Source organism: Mustela nivalis, assembly GCF_964662115.1.
Source record: "Mustela nivalis genome assembly, chromosome: 7".
NCBI lineage: Eukaryota > Metazoa > Chordata > Mammalia > Carnivora > Mustelidae > Mustela > Mustela nivalis.
In genome coordinates, this window is record NC_139026.1 from 16,994,898 (window position 1) to 17,008,749 (window position 13,852).

At 46.5% G+C, this 13,852-nt stretch overlaps 1 protein-coding gene across 6 annotated transcripts in view; it reads left to right on the plus strand.

Annotated features, from left to right (window-relative positions):
- LOC309868906 (putative tetratricopeptide repeat protein 41) overlaps window positions 1–12,691 on the plus strand; it is a 40,927-nt gene extending 28,236 nt beyond the window's left edge. For 4 of the 6 annotated variants that reach the window (XM_082739062.1, XM_082739064.1, XM_082739065.1 and 1 more), the window contains exons 5-9: window positions 1,913–2,073; window positions 4,787–5,228; window positions 8,137–8,376; window positions 11,222–11,420; window positions 12,237–12,691. In XM_082739062.1, coding sequence (XP_082595188.1) covers window positions 1,913–2,073; window positions 4,787–5,228; window positions 8,137–8,376; window positions 11,222–11,420; window positions 12,237–12,525 — 1,331 coding nt within the window. In that variant the 3' untranslated portion in view covers window positions 12,526–12,691. The remainder of the gene's footprint in view (window positions 1–1,912; window positions 2,074–4,786; window positions 5,229–8,136; window positions 8,377–11,221; window positions 11,421–12,236) is intronic. The other 2 variants (XM_082739066.1, XM_082739067.1) reach the window with 1 other exon arrangement.
- Window positions 12,692–13,852: the final 1,161 nt, after the last annotated feature.

The following is a 13,852-nucleotide window of genomic DNA, read 5'->3' on the forward strand; positions in this document are numbered from 1 at the left end:
GACGAAGGAATACTTCATCTTCCATCACATTACATGGTAGTTGTATTCCTAGAAAATTCCATGTGTTTTAAATCTGCAAATTATTATTATTATTATTTTTAAAGATTTTATTTATCTATTTGACAGACAGAGATCACAAGTAGGCAGAGAGTTAGGCAGAGAGAGAGAAGGAAGCAGGCTCCCTGCTGAGCAGAGAGCCCGGTGCAGGGCTCAGGGCTCGATCCCAGGACCCTGAGACCATGACCTGAGCTGAAGGCAGAGGCTTTAACCCACTGAGCCACCCAGGCGCCCCATAAATCTGCAAATTATTTTGCATTTGCATGAAAATGGAGTGGGTTTCTAGGTGTGGTAATTACTAAAGTTTCCCCCCTTATGGGACTGACAGAACATTTGAAAGTCAGGTGGACACCAGGACACACAGCTTAATTGTGGGTGACTGTCCTGTGTTGTAGGATGTCTAAAATCTTCGGGGCCTCCCCTGTTGAGTTCCACTGCTCGAATCAGCTTCCTGTTTTTTGAATGTTCATGTACTTTCCTTCCTTTCCCTCTGCCTTATCTTGCTGGATATCCTCTTGTCCTTGTCTCTAGCTGTGCATTCTCCAAGACTCATCTCAAATGTCTTCTGCGTGCAGCTCTTCCATATTGTGATGGTTCTGTATCAAACTCCAGTAAACTGAAGTCTCGTATTCTGCCTTCAAACATGGTTATTCATGTACAGAACCCGTTTTCACCTTCCTTAACTCCTTGATGTTATATTATAGATCATTTTATCTCCTCTTGGCTGCTAGCTCAGCACCTTGCACATAACAGGCAGCCTGTAAGTAGTTGTTAAGTGTAATTATTCTCAGTGCTTCTAACCGAATCTTAATGCATCTGAGAGGCTAAATCCATTAAAGCTTCTTTGTATAACTTGATTTTCTAGATTCTAATATACTTAAATTTTCAAATACTGGCTTTGAAAAAGCAAGATCAAAGTTGTATGTGCTAAAATGCCTTTAGAATATTAGGTAGTTGCGGGGCGGTGCCTGGATGTCTTGGTTGAGTATCAGACTCTTGATTTTGGCCCAGGTTGTGATCACAGGATCATGAGATCGAGAGCCCTGTGTCGTGCTCTATGCTGGGCATGGAGTCTGCTTAAGGTTCTCTCTCTCTCTCCCTCTCCCTCTTCCCACTGCTCCCCCTCACACACGTGTTCTCTCTCTCTTTCTCCAAAATAAATGAATAGATCTTAAAAAAAAAAAAAAGAATATTAGGTAGCTGATTACCATTTTGGGTGGCTACTATTATGTCACTTAATAGAGTTTGAAAGTTTGTCCTCTTAATTCTCTAGCTTTGCTGGCTTGTTGCCTAATTCTCCCCAATAATTTCCAGATTCCAAGGTCTGGGGGCCAATATTGTGGGTAGAGTAATTTAGGATAGGTTATGTCAGATTTAATGTGGGCAAGGAGCGAGCAGCCTACTAGGCACCAGGCGGGGGCTTGGGGACGTGATGCATGGGTGCATGGCTGTACCGCCTGGGGAGGTGGTCAAGGCGCTTTAAGTGCCCCCTGACATTACAGAGCTACAGAAACTTCGCAGACCACATAGATTGGCTTCTTTCTCCTCATCCAACTCTTTGTAACATGATCTATTTTTGCATTTTGGAGAACGAGAGTAATGCTTTGGATCATACAAAATAATTTTTTATATACAATCCTGAAAATGTATAGGAGACATCTGGTGGTAAATGCCATTATCTTTTTTGGGTTGAATATTTTTAGGCTGCTAATCACACATATACCTATATGTGTCAGCTGTACAGCTGTGAATAGCACTCATTGTTCCCAACCCCTTCCGCCTCCCCATCCCATTAACATATTCTAGCAGCGATGGAAGCATTTTTGCCTAATCTGAGCAAATTCCTATGCTCTAGGTACTCAGCTTGAAACCGATATTCTTAACGAAGACTCAAACATCTTGGTCTTTCCACTTCTTGTGGAAGTCTTCATGGCTTCCATCAGTTTAAAGCCCTGTATACTTGTCCTAGATGGAATCGAAGAATTGATTGGCATTTATGGGATCTCAGGACAGAAGGTAATCTCTTTTTTAAAATCATACTTATTTTATTGCTGTTTTATAAAAAGAAAAAACCATAATTTAGAACGTACGTAACATCTTTCCATTGCATGGCGTATCTGTATCTACAGGCGACTTTGCTTATGGTCACTGCTCTCCATTTTATTGAACAAATACTTCTGGTGGCACTTATAGTGGGTCAGGCACCCTTCTAGGAACTTTAGAAGTATGAACACAGAGAATTCTCGGAAGAACTCTGTGGAAGAGAGACTGTGATCATCATTCTTGCTTATGCAGAGGGGACAGCATGAGGAGATGTTAGGTGGCTTTATGGAACATCTGAAGTGGGTGGTAGACTGGGAACTCACATGTGGGTGGTCTGGTTCTAGAAACTGTGACCTTTACTCCTACTTGGGCTTTACTCCCGCTCTCGCTGTTTTATACTTTTATCAAGCATTTATTGGGCCCCGAGTATTTTCTTTATGTTGTGTATTTTGATCTGCCTCATCTACACTGGTTTTGCACATACCAAATTGGTTGCTCCTTAGTTTTTATCCTGTTTGAGGTAATATTGGATCCATGGAAACTCTAAATCACCTTGGTATCAGCCATTACTTTGTGAAGCAATTTCTCTAAAACTTAAACACACATGAAATTGTAAATTATGTCAGTAATTTACAAATAATCTATGTTTCTCATAGAGAATATGATGAAAGAAGAAGAGCACAGAAAATCAGGTATACTCACGGTCTCCCCACTGCTCAACATTTGGGAGCAGACCCTTCTTTTTTCCATGGATGTCTATACACACTCATTGAAGCTTATGTAAATGAAGTTACATACCATTTTGTTTTGTAATCTGCTCTTTAATTTAATACACAGCGGCCACCATCAATTCAACAAGTAACTATTGACCATTCACTATGGGAAAAGCACCATAAGCAGAGTTGGACGTGGTTCCTGCAAACCAGCAGGACTTTCATTCTGGCAAGGGACGGCCGATGTTAATGACACGATTACACCAATGAGTATAGAATTACAGTTGTAACAGGGGCTGCCAAGGGTCTGTATGTAGCGCCGTGAGAGCCTCTAATGAAGGCACTTGGTCTTTGGGGAAGGCTCCCTGAAAGAAGGGCTCCAGGTAGAGGTCTGTTGGAGGAGGACAGGCTATCCTAGATGTCCTAGGATATTACCTGCACCAGTGTCGTGCAGTGGTTGGGAGCTTGCCTGGGGAGTCAGACCCTTGGTTTCAATCTCAGCCCTGCTGCTTACTATCAGAATGAGTTAGATATGACATTTAGCCTCTCTGTTTTGCAGTTTCCCCCTCTGCCTTTCAGGAGGGTTGTTAGGAGGACTCAGTGAGTTGGTGTGTTAAAATTATACCCGGGGTTTGATTTATAGGAGGATGACTGAGTGCTGGCATGGAGAAGCCAGTGCCACTGAAGGAAGAAATTATGACTTGCATTTCCCAAGAGAAGAAGATACTCCATGTCATACAGGGCCCCGCGGGAAGTCTCACGGTGGCCAGGAGGCAGAAGACAGGAGCCAGGAGAAGGCCCAGGCCAAAGCCTTTGTGGGGATTCCCATGGGAAAGGCAGAGTAAATCATTCAGGATGCACAGTTCTGGCAGACTTTGTGGCATAGGGACTGTCCCTGGTTTCTGGCTCTGGTGCTGGGATGATGTAGGTCAGGGAGATGTGGGATTAGTGAGTGAGAGGCGGAGAAGAAGGTGGTGGGGGTGTGGTCTTGGATCTGCTGGTCTGTTCATACAGGCACATTCCAGGCAAGCTATCCACCGCCTCTGGGAATTAACTTGTTTTGGGAGGACCAGTCTCACCTGGATCTGTCTGTAAGGCCCCTGAGAGAAGGCAAATTATCAGAAGACCCCCAAAATAATAATCTCTAGCTAATGGAGTGCCTGAAGACACGTTCAGCACGGTGCCTGGCTCAGAGTAAGCGGTCAGTGTTTGCTAGTTGCTCTTATTATTATCATAATCATTGCTCGGGGTGGGAGAGGCTTTTAGAGGAACCTAAAAAGATTTGATTAGGTGTTCATTTGATTCCCAAATAAAACCATTTAACTTACGATAGTACTGTTGTATAAAGCGACGATTCTTCAGCATCAAACAGTGTTCTCTTTTTCAGTTCAGTGGTTCGGTTTTCACTCTTAGGGTTTCCTTTGGCCAGCACTGTAGGTCATTCTTCGGAAGCCTACGACCTGTCGGATTCCTTGCTTATAGGAATCTCTTTTTGGAGGTTGCATCTGTGGTATCAAATTCATCACGGGGGGGTGTCAGTCAAATATAGTTCTGTGGGGTGAGAGTGGGTATTACCACTGTATTGTTTACCGTCCGGCTTATTGTTCATAACGTTAATCCCAGCCTTTACCCTGTACTAACTCCTTCTATTCCAGCTGTGCTGAGTTTAAAAACCAGCAACCAAGTAGTTTTTTTTTTTTTAAGATTTTATTTATTTATTTGATAGACAGAGATCACAAGTAGGCAGAGAGGCAGTCAGAGAGAGAGAGAGAGAGAGAGAGAGAGAGGAGGAAGCAGGTTCCCTGCTAAGCAGAGAGCCCAATGTGAGGTTTGATCCCAGGACCTTGGGATCATGACCTGAGCCTAAGGCAGAGGCTTTAACCCACTGAGCCACCCAGACGCCCCTAAAAACCAGCAACCAAGTAGTTTTAAAGTCTTTAAAGATTTCAGATGTCTTTGACTTTCTCCCTCAGGCGAAGGATTTCTCTTGGCTGCCGAGCTCAGTGCCTCCTCAGTGCAAACTTATCCTGAGCACCGTCTCCTCCAGCCTGTCCTACAAGTCGCTGTGCGCGCGCCCGGATGTGAGGACCGTGGAGCTCCTGAGCGCAGGAGATGAAGAGGTGAAACTGAACATCTTTAGACAGTATCTCTTCATTCCCAGCAGAGACCCCCTCCGACAGACCAGACACCCTTCGAGGAAAAGAACAAACCTGAATCCTTTAAAACTCACGATCCTAGCAAATGAGCTGAGAGAATGTAGAATCTACCGAGACGAGTACCAGTGTCTGAAGGAGTACTTGGAGGTGGTCTCCATTCAGGAGCTCTGGGAACTGATTCTGAAACGCTGGATTGAAGACTACAGCTGGACTTTCATGCCAAAAAGGGCCAATTCAGACACCGTGGCTTCAGGAGAAGGTAGGGGTTAGCCAGTATTGACAACGAGCTGGAGCCCACGGGGAGAAAGATGTATGGCGGGCCACCCAGAGGAGGAGGGCATACGGATAAGGCTGTCAGAGAAAATACAGGATGCCCAGTCAAATTGGAATTTCAGATAAAGAACAAATAATCTTTTCGTAAAAGTATGTGCACTTATTGCATGGGATGTATTTATACTAAAAATTAGTCGAATCAGAAATAAAAAATTTCATTAGAAGTGGATCCCAAGTTATTGCACAGACCCTACTTATACCAAAAATTAATTTGTTGGCTATCTGAAGTTCAAATTTAACTGCATTCTCTGTATTTTAATTTGCTAAATCCAGCGCCCCTGTGTAGGGAGCTCTGTGTTGACTGTAAAGAGCACTGTATGAGGCACATTTTTCAGGAGTCTGAGGAATGGGCCTTTACTCTTTCTTTTTTCAAAATATTTTATTTATGAGCAAGACAGAGAATGAGAGAGAGAGGGAGGGGTGGAGAGAGAGGGACAGGCAGACTCTGCATTGACCCTAGAGCCCCATGTGGGTCTCGATCTCAGGACTGAGATCATGACCTGAGCCCAAACCTAGAGTTGGCGGCCTAACCGACTGAGCCACCCAGACCTCCTTGGCCTTTATTATTTCTATAACTCAGTTCTTTTGAGCCTATAGTCCAAGTTTTGGCAGGAACCTAATTCAGTTAATCTAGGTGAATTATATCAATTTAGCTTGTTTTCAGACAGATTAGGGTGTTCTTCAGGCAAGCGAGGATTTGTGTCCTTCCTGTGTCTCCTTTTGGGTTGACCTTAAATCTGAGGCCCTTGGTGCTGGGTGTCCTTGGTTGTCCTCTGTCCCTGCTGTCTTCCACTGAAGTGGTCATGGCCCCAGATGGTGTGCAGTTAACGGACGTTCCTCTAGTTTTTTTTTTTTTTTAAAGATTTTATTTATTTATTTGACAGACAGAGGTTACAAGTAGGCAGAGAGGCGGGGGTGGGGGGGAAGCAGGCTCCCCACCAAGCAGAGAGCCCAACATGGGACTCGATCCCAGGACCCTGAAATCATGACTCAAGCTGAAGGCGGAGGCTTTAACCCACTGAGCCACCCAGGCGCCCCACGTTCCTCCGGTTTTGGCATCCTCTAGGACACCTGTGTTCCCATCTGTCCTTGGATTGGTCGCTCTATGCTGCCGTCAGCCGCCCCTTTCCCTCATCTTAACGTGAGGAGGCCCCACTAACATCTACACCCTTCTGGAGCCTACCGTCTCGTGGGTAGTCAGCATTCCTGACAGGGCACGTTGGTTACTCCCCATACCCTGGGAGCTCCTGGCTCTGTAGGTCGCCCCATAGCAGTTTCTGCTGTCTGGTTCTGATGGCATCATGAGATCTGCAGAGCTTCTGACTTTCAGACCCCTGATGGGAAGCAGAGTGCAAGCTCTCTGTACTCCTGGGTCCCCAAGCGCATCTGTCTCATGGGTCCTCTCTCGCTGCTCACAGCCTGGGTTCAGGGGACGGCACAGGCCCCTTCACGGAAACCTGCCTGAGCAACGCCATGGCTCTCTTTCCTCACGGCTTCCTCCTCCTTTCTCGGTTCAGTCTTCCTTAGCTCATCCTGTAACTGTCTGAGTCCGTTTGTGGTTAAAGAATGTATTCCATGAGTTGGTCAGGAGATTGTCTTTTGGTATTCAAGAGTCAGTCTTTCGAGAAGGAATGTTTATTCTCAAAGCCCTTATCTCTGCTATGAGCTTCAAAGGTCTCTTTTGAAACTTGAGTTTCTGCTACAATAACCTTCTCTGAAGGACGATGAATTTAGAGTGGAGCAGGCATGGGGATGTGGGGGTGGGGAAGGAAGCAGAAAATGCTTGGACTGAGAGACATAGCGGTTGGCATGACAACATATTGTCCTGCTCCATTTTTTGCTCTAGAGTTTGCATTTCTGCAAATAAAATTAATTTCAAATTTACTCTACCCTCCCCCACCTGCAAGAAGGTGAAATAAACATTTCCGTGCCCTGAGAAGGGTCACGCAGGCAAAGGGTCATGCATGGCTGTGCCCATGGCCATCCCTAGTTGTCCAGCATTGTTCAGGAAAGCCCAGGCCCTCGTCTCCCGAGGGACTACTCCTTTCCCTGGCTGACTGACCCTCACTGTCTAGCACTGCTCACTGACCCCTCCTCAAGTCCAAGGCACTCAGCCACAGGTCCAAGAAGAACTTGGTCAGACTCGGATCAACCTCTGAAAGAAGCTTGCATACCTGGGGCAGAGGAGCTGCCTCTGTTTAGTGATTGCCGGTGCTTGGGGTCGTTCCCCAGTCCTAGCAGAGGAAGTCCATCTAGGATAGCAGACCCTACCATTTGTCTTGATGGTCTTAAGGGTCTCTTTCGAGTTGGTTGATTATAAAGCCAGTGGGAAATCCAGCTATGGCGAAAAAATCCGAGGGTCAGATGAGTAATGTGTGTAGCTGCCTTGGGTGGCGTCTGTGAATGTGTGGCAAGATAGCAACTATGCGGAAGGCCCACTCCTTGCCCTAAATGCAAATCTGATGTTTGCACATCTCAGTAAAGACTGCTCACTAGTCTAGTAATTGGCCAACTTGCCAGCTTGGAACCATAGCTCACATGACTGTGTTAGCTGGGACAGTGTAGCTGATACTTAATGCCTGAAAGTCTGGGCTTGGAAGCCAGCTTGTCTGTGTTCAAATCCCAGTTCTGCACTTATTTCTGTGTGATCTGGGTAAGTTATTTAACCCCTCTGTGCTTTGTCTTATTTGTAAGACGGGGATGGGGTTAGGTAGTATCTACTTATAGGATGATTAAAAGAAACAAGTTGTTAGTCATATAAAACATTTAGAATGATGCCTGGTAGCTGGGAACTCTTCTACTTGGCCATCGTTGTCATTCTGTTGTCTTAACAGTGCTGGATGGCTGGGTGGCCGATGCTCTGTGCTTACTGAGCATCTCACATTGTGGACTGACCGAGGTTGAGATATTCCAGATTTTGGACATGCTGGGCTACAGGGATCATTACAAAGTGACCACGTTGCACTGGGCTGCCTTCCGCAATGCCACCAGACAGTGGGTCCAGGAGAAGCCCAACGGCCTCCTGTACTTCAGGCACCAGTCCCTGCGGAATGCTGTGGAGCACAAGCTTCTGGGTAAGGCTTGAGTCTGTGCGAGTACCTGCTCGTTAAGAAAAGGGAAGTTCACACACAAGGGGAATCTTGTTGCTGGCATTTCTCAAATAGAAGTGAATCTATAAACACATATAAACATGGGGATATAAATTAATACTTGTACCTCATTGTGAGTAACAGAGACCTGAAATCAATGGCTTCCATACCTGGGTTTACTCTCTCACATGAGAACTTTCTGGAAGTAGGCTGCCCTCAAGGCTCCACATTATGATCTGGGATCCCGTTCCTTCTGTGCCCCCAATCCATACACTCGCTTGACTGCTCAAGGTCACCTCATGTTCATGACTGCTGGAAGCAGCATGGCTGCTGGAGCTCCAGCCATTGCATTTCAGGCAACAGGAAGGATGAAGAGAAGAGGAAGGGCTTTCATTTCCTTTTAAGGAGTTTTCCCAGGGTTCCACCAACATTTCCGCTATATTTCCAGAACTTTGTTGCTTACCTGCACTAGATACAAGGGAAGCTGGTGAATAAAGGTTTCAACAGGAGTGTTGCTACCCTAAACCAAGGTGGGCATCTGTCACTAACAAAGATAGGTATGCGGTTACAGGGTAGGCATCAGCAGTCTCTACCCTAATTCTGAAATCAAATTCTATCCACTTCTGAAAGGACGGTAAATCTGAACCTGGGACACGATGGCAATCACAGACACTTGACCTAGAGGCAGACCACTCTATTCATATAGGGTCTTCATATAAGTATGAAGACTTAAAAAAAACCTTTAAATCACAGCTTCTGCAAAAGTTCTAAGCTCTGTGCAAATTTCCTTTGAAGTTTACTATGTCCTCTTTCACTTTCTTTTTTAAAAAGATAAAGACTTTCCACTGTTCCCTTCTACATTGTCATCATTCCCACCACCTCTGAAGTTACATAACGTGGCAAAGAGAGCAGGGTGAGGAATGAGGATGCTTCTGGGTGTGATGCCCGCTCTTCTGTTCACTTGGCCTCCGATGGTTTGCAGCAATCAGTCTCTTCATTTTCCCAAAGAACAGTAACACTCTTGGAGGTACAGGAACGAAAGGGCCATGGTGTGGCTGCTAAGATTCTGGGTATAGGTTGTACCCCTTCTCTGCACTGTGAGCCCCCAAATAAGACGCTGCTGGCAATACTCACTATTTTCAGAAAACAACAACAACAACAACAACAAAACCCAACCCAACTTTTTAGGCCGTGGGATCAGGACGTGAATACATCTTTCCTGGAGGCACAGGGAATTGTCATTTCAATAATTCACTTCCACAGGGCCTGAGCACGGGAAGCAAACACATCCCATAAGGAGAAAAAAGATCCCAAAGCTAGGGCAAGAGGACTTGAGTCTGTGATGATATTTTTGGTAAAGGGCTATCTTTTGACATATTTTGTCTGAATGTCACATCCTTCCTTTTAGGGCAAACTAGTCTCTTTCCCATGCATGTGTATGCATGCTCCGTTCCTTTGAGATTAATTAATACTCTGGTATTACATTCAGTGTGTAACTTAAGTTACTCCTATCGAACGTCGGCTAGTCTAGAGGCATGCTTTGATCCCTGGGCTGTGCTAGAGAGGCATCTCTCCCCTTCTGCTACTAGAGCTGAGGATTACTTGGTCTTGCGTACTTTGTGTGTGGGTGCCCATGTGTGTGTACGCGTGTGTGTGTGTGCGTGCATGTTAGTGGGGCTGGAAAAGAAAAGGGCAATTAGGGAGGAGAGCAGAAAAGCTGGGAGATGCTCTTCTGTTGCCACCAGCTAGCATGAAGTCTCTCCAAGTGCACAGATAACCAGGAAATTGTTCCAATGGATGTGGAGTGGTTATTTGAACAGTGGGCTCCCTTTCTCCTCCTCCTCCTCCTTCTTCTTTTTCTTCTTTTCTTCTTTTAAGATTCTATTTATTTGACAGAGAGACAGCGAGAGAGGGAGCACAAGCAAGGGGAGTGGGAAAGGGAGAAGCAGGCTCCCCGCTGAGCAGGGAGCCCAATGGGCTGGATCCCAGGATCCCAGGATCCCAGGATCATGCCCTGAGCTGAAGGCAGAGGCTTACCAACTGAGCCACCCAGGGGCCCCAAATGGGCTCCCCTTCTTGTGAAGAGCTGGGCCTGGTAGGCCATCCAGCAGAATGACTCATCTTGGAGAAAAAGCCTCAAGCAGAAAATTTAAAATACTTCTGTTTTACCTTCCAAGGATAGGTACCTCTAAACTTTTAATGCAACAAAACCCTTTTGTGTTTAAGGAGCTCATTTCTGGGTAGTATGATCTCTTGGAATCCCTCCTCTGGTGGAGAAAATACCGACATCTGGCCCGTAGTGTCCAATCTGTCGTTAGTCTGCTTAGCTTCCCCTTGGGCCTCTCTGAGACCCAGGGGCAGACTAACTTCTCCAAACTGCGTGTCCTCACATATTTGAAAGTGTTCATTTAGGTGACAACCATGACATATAATTAGGATAGAAAAAAGTAGATTATGAACATTTCTTGGGGGGAGGGGAAGACAGCGTAAAAAAATGAGCGTGTCCCCTAGATTTTCAAAATCTGGGTCAGGGATCATAACTCTAATTCTTTGGTAAATTCAGACGGACATTGGGGAGGGTATGTGCTTTGGTGAGTGCTGTGAAGTGTGTAAACCTGGTGATTCACAGACCTGTACCCCTGGGGATAAAAATATATGTTTATAAAAAATAAAAAATTAAAAAAAAAAGAAGGTATATTTTTAATATTTCATGGTTTTTTTTCCCCCAACTCCCTGTTCATTATCTCTAATTATGGCCACAGAGCTGTTCTCTAGTGTTTTCACGGGCTAAGAAGGCAGATGCCTTCCACTGTGATTGATTTCTCAATAGGTGTGCTCACTCCCGTCAGAGAAAGCAGTCCGTACACCTTTCAGAACCCAACGAATCACAGGAAGACATATTTCCACCGAGTCTTAGCCCGATACTTCCAGCGGCAGACGGCTTTCTGGAGAGTGTACGAGGAGCTGCCGTGGCACATGAAAATGAGCGGCTCCTGGGGCGACCTGTGCAGCTTCCTCTCAAGCCCCAGGTAAGTCTCGCTCGTCCTTCTGCGCGGCGGCCTTGGAGCACACCTCCTCCTTCCTCTGCTGAGTGCGGTGCTGACACGCCCACGTGTCCCTTAAGGGGGGCTCCTTCATTCACAAACCCGGTCAAGCACCTGTGCCTTCCTTCGGATGGGCCCCTCGTTTGGCAACCCCCTTCTGTGGCTGACGGATTCCCAGAGTCTCTCCAGTGGGTCACCCCGCTTTCAGAGTGACTCCATGGGGTTCCTCTCAAAGTTAGGACAATTCCAGAGGCAGGAAGGGTTGTAGATGGGCTAGGATAAAGGATTGGTCACATCATCCTGCTAGACCCTCCGAATTTCCTCCTGTCCCTTTCTTTCTTCTCCCTCCTCTCTACTCCTCTTTGTCCCTCCCCCCTTGTCCTCTTATGCACCCCTTGGCAAACATGTATCCTTGACTCACTCTGAATCCCAGCTCTTGTAGGCCCTGGGGATGCAGCTCTAGTCAGGCGGGGAGCATGTGGAGCCAGAGAAGAGCTACCCATGGGGGTCAGTGCTTCATTAGAGCAAAGACACAGAGCTGGCAAGCTTGGGAGAAGGAGGGGCTTGCTCTGCCTGGGAGATTCGGGGAGCCTGCCTGGAGGAGGCGGCCTCCTGGACAGACGAGTGGCAATGGCTTTGAGTGCTTAAGAGTGATAGGCTTACATTTATCTGGCGACCTATGAAAGTCATAGTAGTTAAGGAGTTTATAAATAGGCTGATGGAATGGGGCAGATAGCAGAATAGCTTCCCTTCAAGACACGAAATACAAAAATGACTTACATTAATATGTTGTGTTGTAAGTATCACAGACTTTCTATCGAAGATCCGAAACCCAAGCTTTTGGACAAGGCTGCACCTCATCTACTACTGGAACGTGTTATCAGAAGTTGGATATGACGCTGCCGAGGCCTACTTGTTCACGGTGGCCAAGATTAAAGCCGACAAATGCCATAAAGTGAAGAAGAGAAACACACTCTCAGGTACCGTGAGTCGCTGTGGTTCAGTTCCGTTTTACGGGGATGTAACGTGGCCACGAGTGCCTGCTCTCCTGTTTCCCCACATACTTCTGGTCATCCCAGCAGACCTCTGAGTACTCCTACCTGCAACTTAAGCCAGCCATTTCCGAAGATAGGAAATGGAGAAAGAGCATCGGTGTCCAGACGGCTTCTCTTTCTGTCTTGCTGTGGCTGTTTTCCGAGGCTCCGTCTTTGACTCTTCCTCTCTATTTTCTCATGGCCTCAAGTGCACTCCCAGCATCTTCGTCTTCTGTCGTTCCAGCCTTGCCCTTTTCTCCGAATGTACGGCTCACCTCCCGCGGGCTCCGCTGGCGGCACTCACCAGCGACCAGCCGAGAGTTCAAACGAAATACATGCAAACCCTGAATCGTTCCGCACTTGTGCTTCTTTCTGTCTCCCTCTGTCTGCTCACGCTGCCCCTAACTCGCCCACCCCGCGGCCCCTTACTCAGTCCTGGAGACACGCAGTTGGTGTCGAGCTCGGCCCCAATCCGGGTTGGGACAGCTGTCCTTCGATGTGCAGCCTAACGGCTTGGATTTGGACAGCGCTCTGGTCAATGCTCCTTCCCTTTGTGCTCCATACGAGGTCCCCTCGCCTGTGTCTCTTTCTCCCTTCATTTCCTGGCTTCTTAAACAGTGATAAGTTCATGCATCCTTTTAACAAGCAGTAACTGCGCACCTTCCCTGGGCCATGGGCTCACTGGGCGCTGCTGACATATCGCTGAATGAGGCCAACTCATTCAAAACTCGCTCAGAACGGAATCCTTCCCAAGGTTTTACCATTTAGTGAGCATAAGGAAGATTCTGAATCTTTGTCACGTGCCAGCCGCTAAGTTAAATACTTGATATGTATTTTGTTCAACTCTAAGAAAATCTCTGTAATACGACTAATATCTCGGTTGAAACTAAGGAAACGGAGTCTCAGAGAGGTGAGGTAAGTTGCCCAAGGTGTCCCAGACATTAGAGTTGGATTTGGACTGTGTTTTTTCCTGCATCCCTTTTGGTCCTTAACTGTGTAGCCTTTCCTTGTATTCTTTTTTTTTTTTTTTTTTTTAAATATATACTTGAGCGGGACGCCTGGGTGGCTCAGTGGGTTAAAGCATCTGCCTTCGGCTCAGGTCATGATCTCAGGGTCCTGGGATCGAGTCCCGCGTCGGGCTCTCTGCTCAGCGGGGAGCCTGCTTCCCTCTCTCTCTCTCTGCCTGCCTGCCTCTCCATCTACTTGTGATTTCTCTCTGTCAAATAAATAAATAAAATCTTAAAAAAAATATATATATATATATATATACTTGAGAGAGAGAGAGAGAGAGAGCACAAACAAGTGGAGGGGCAGAGGGGGAGGGAGAGAGAATCGCAAGCAGATTCCACGCTAAGCACAGAGCCTGATGCAGGGCTCAGTCTC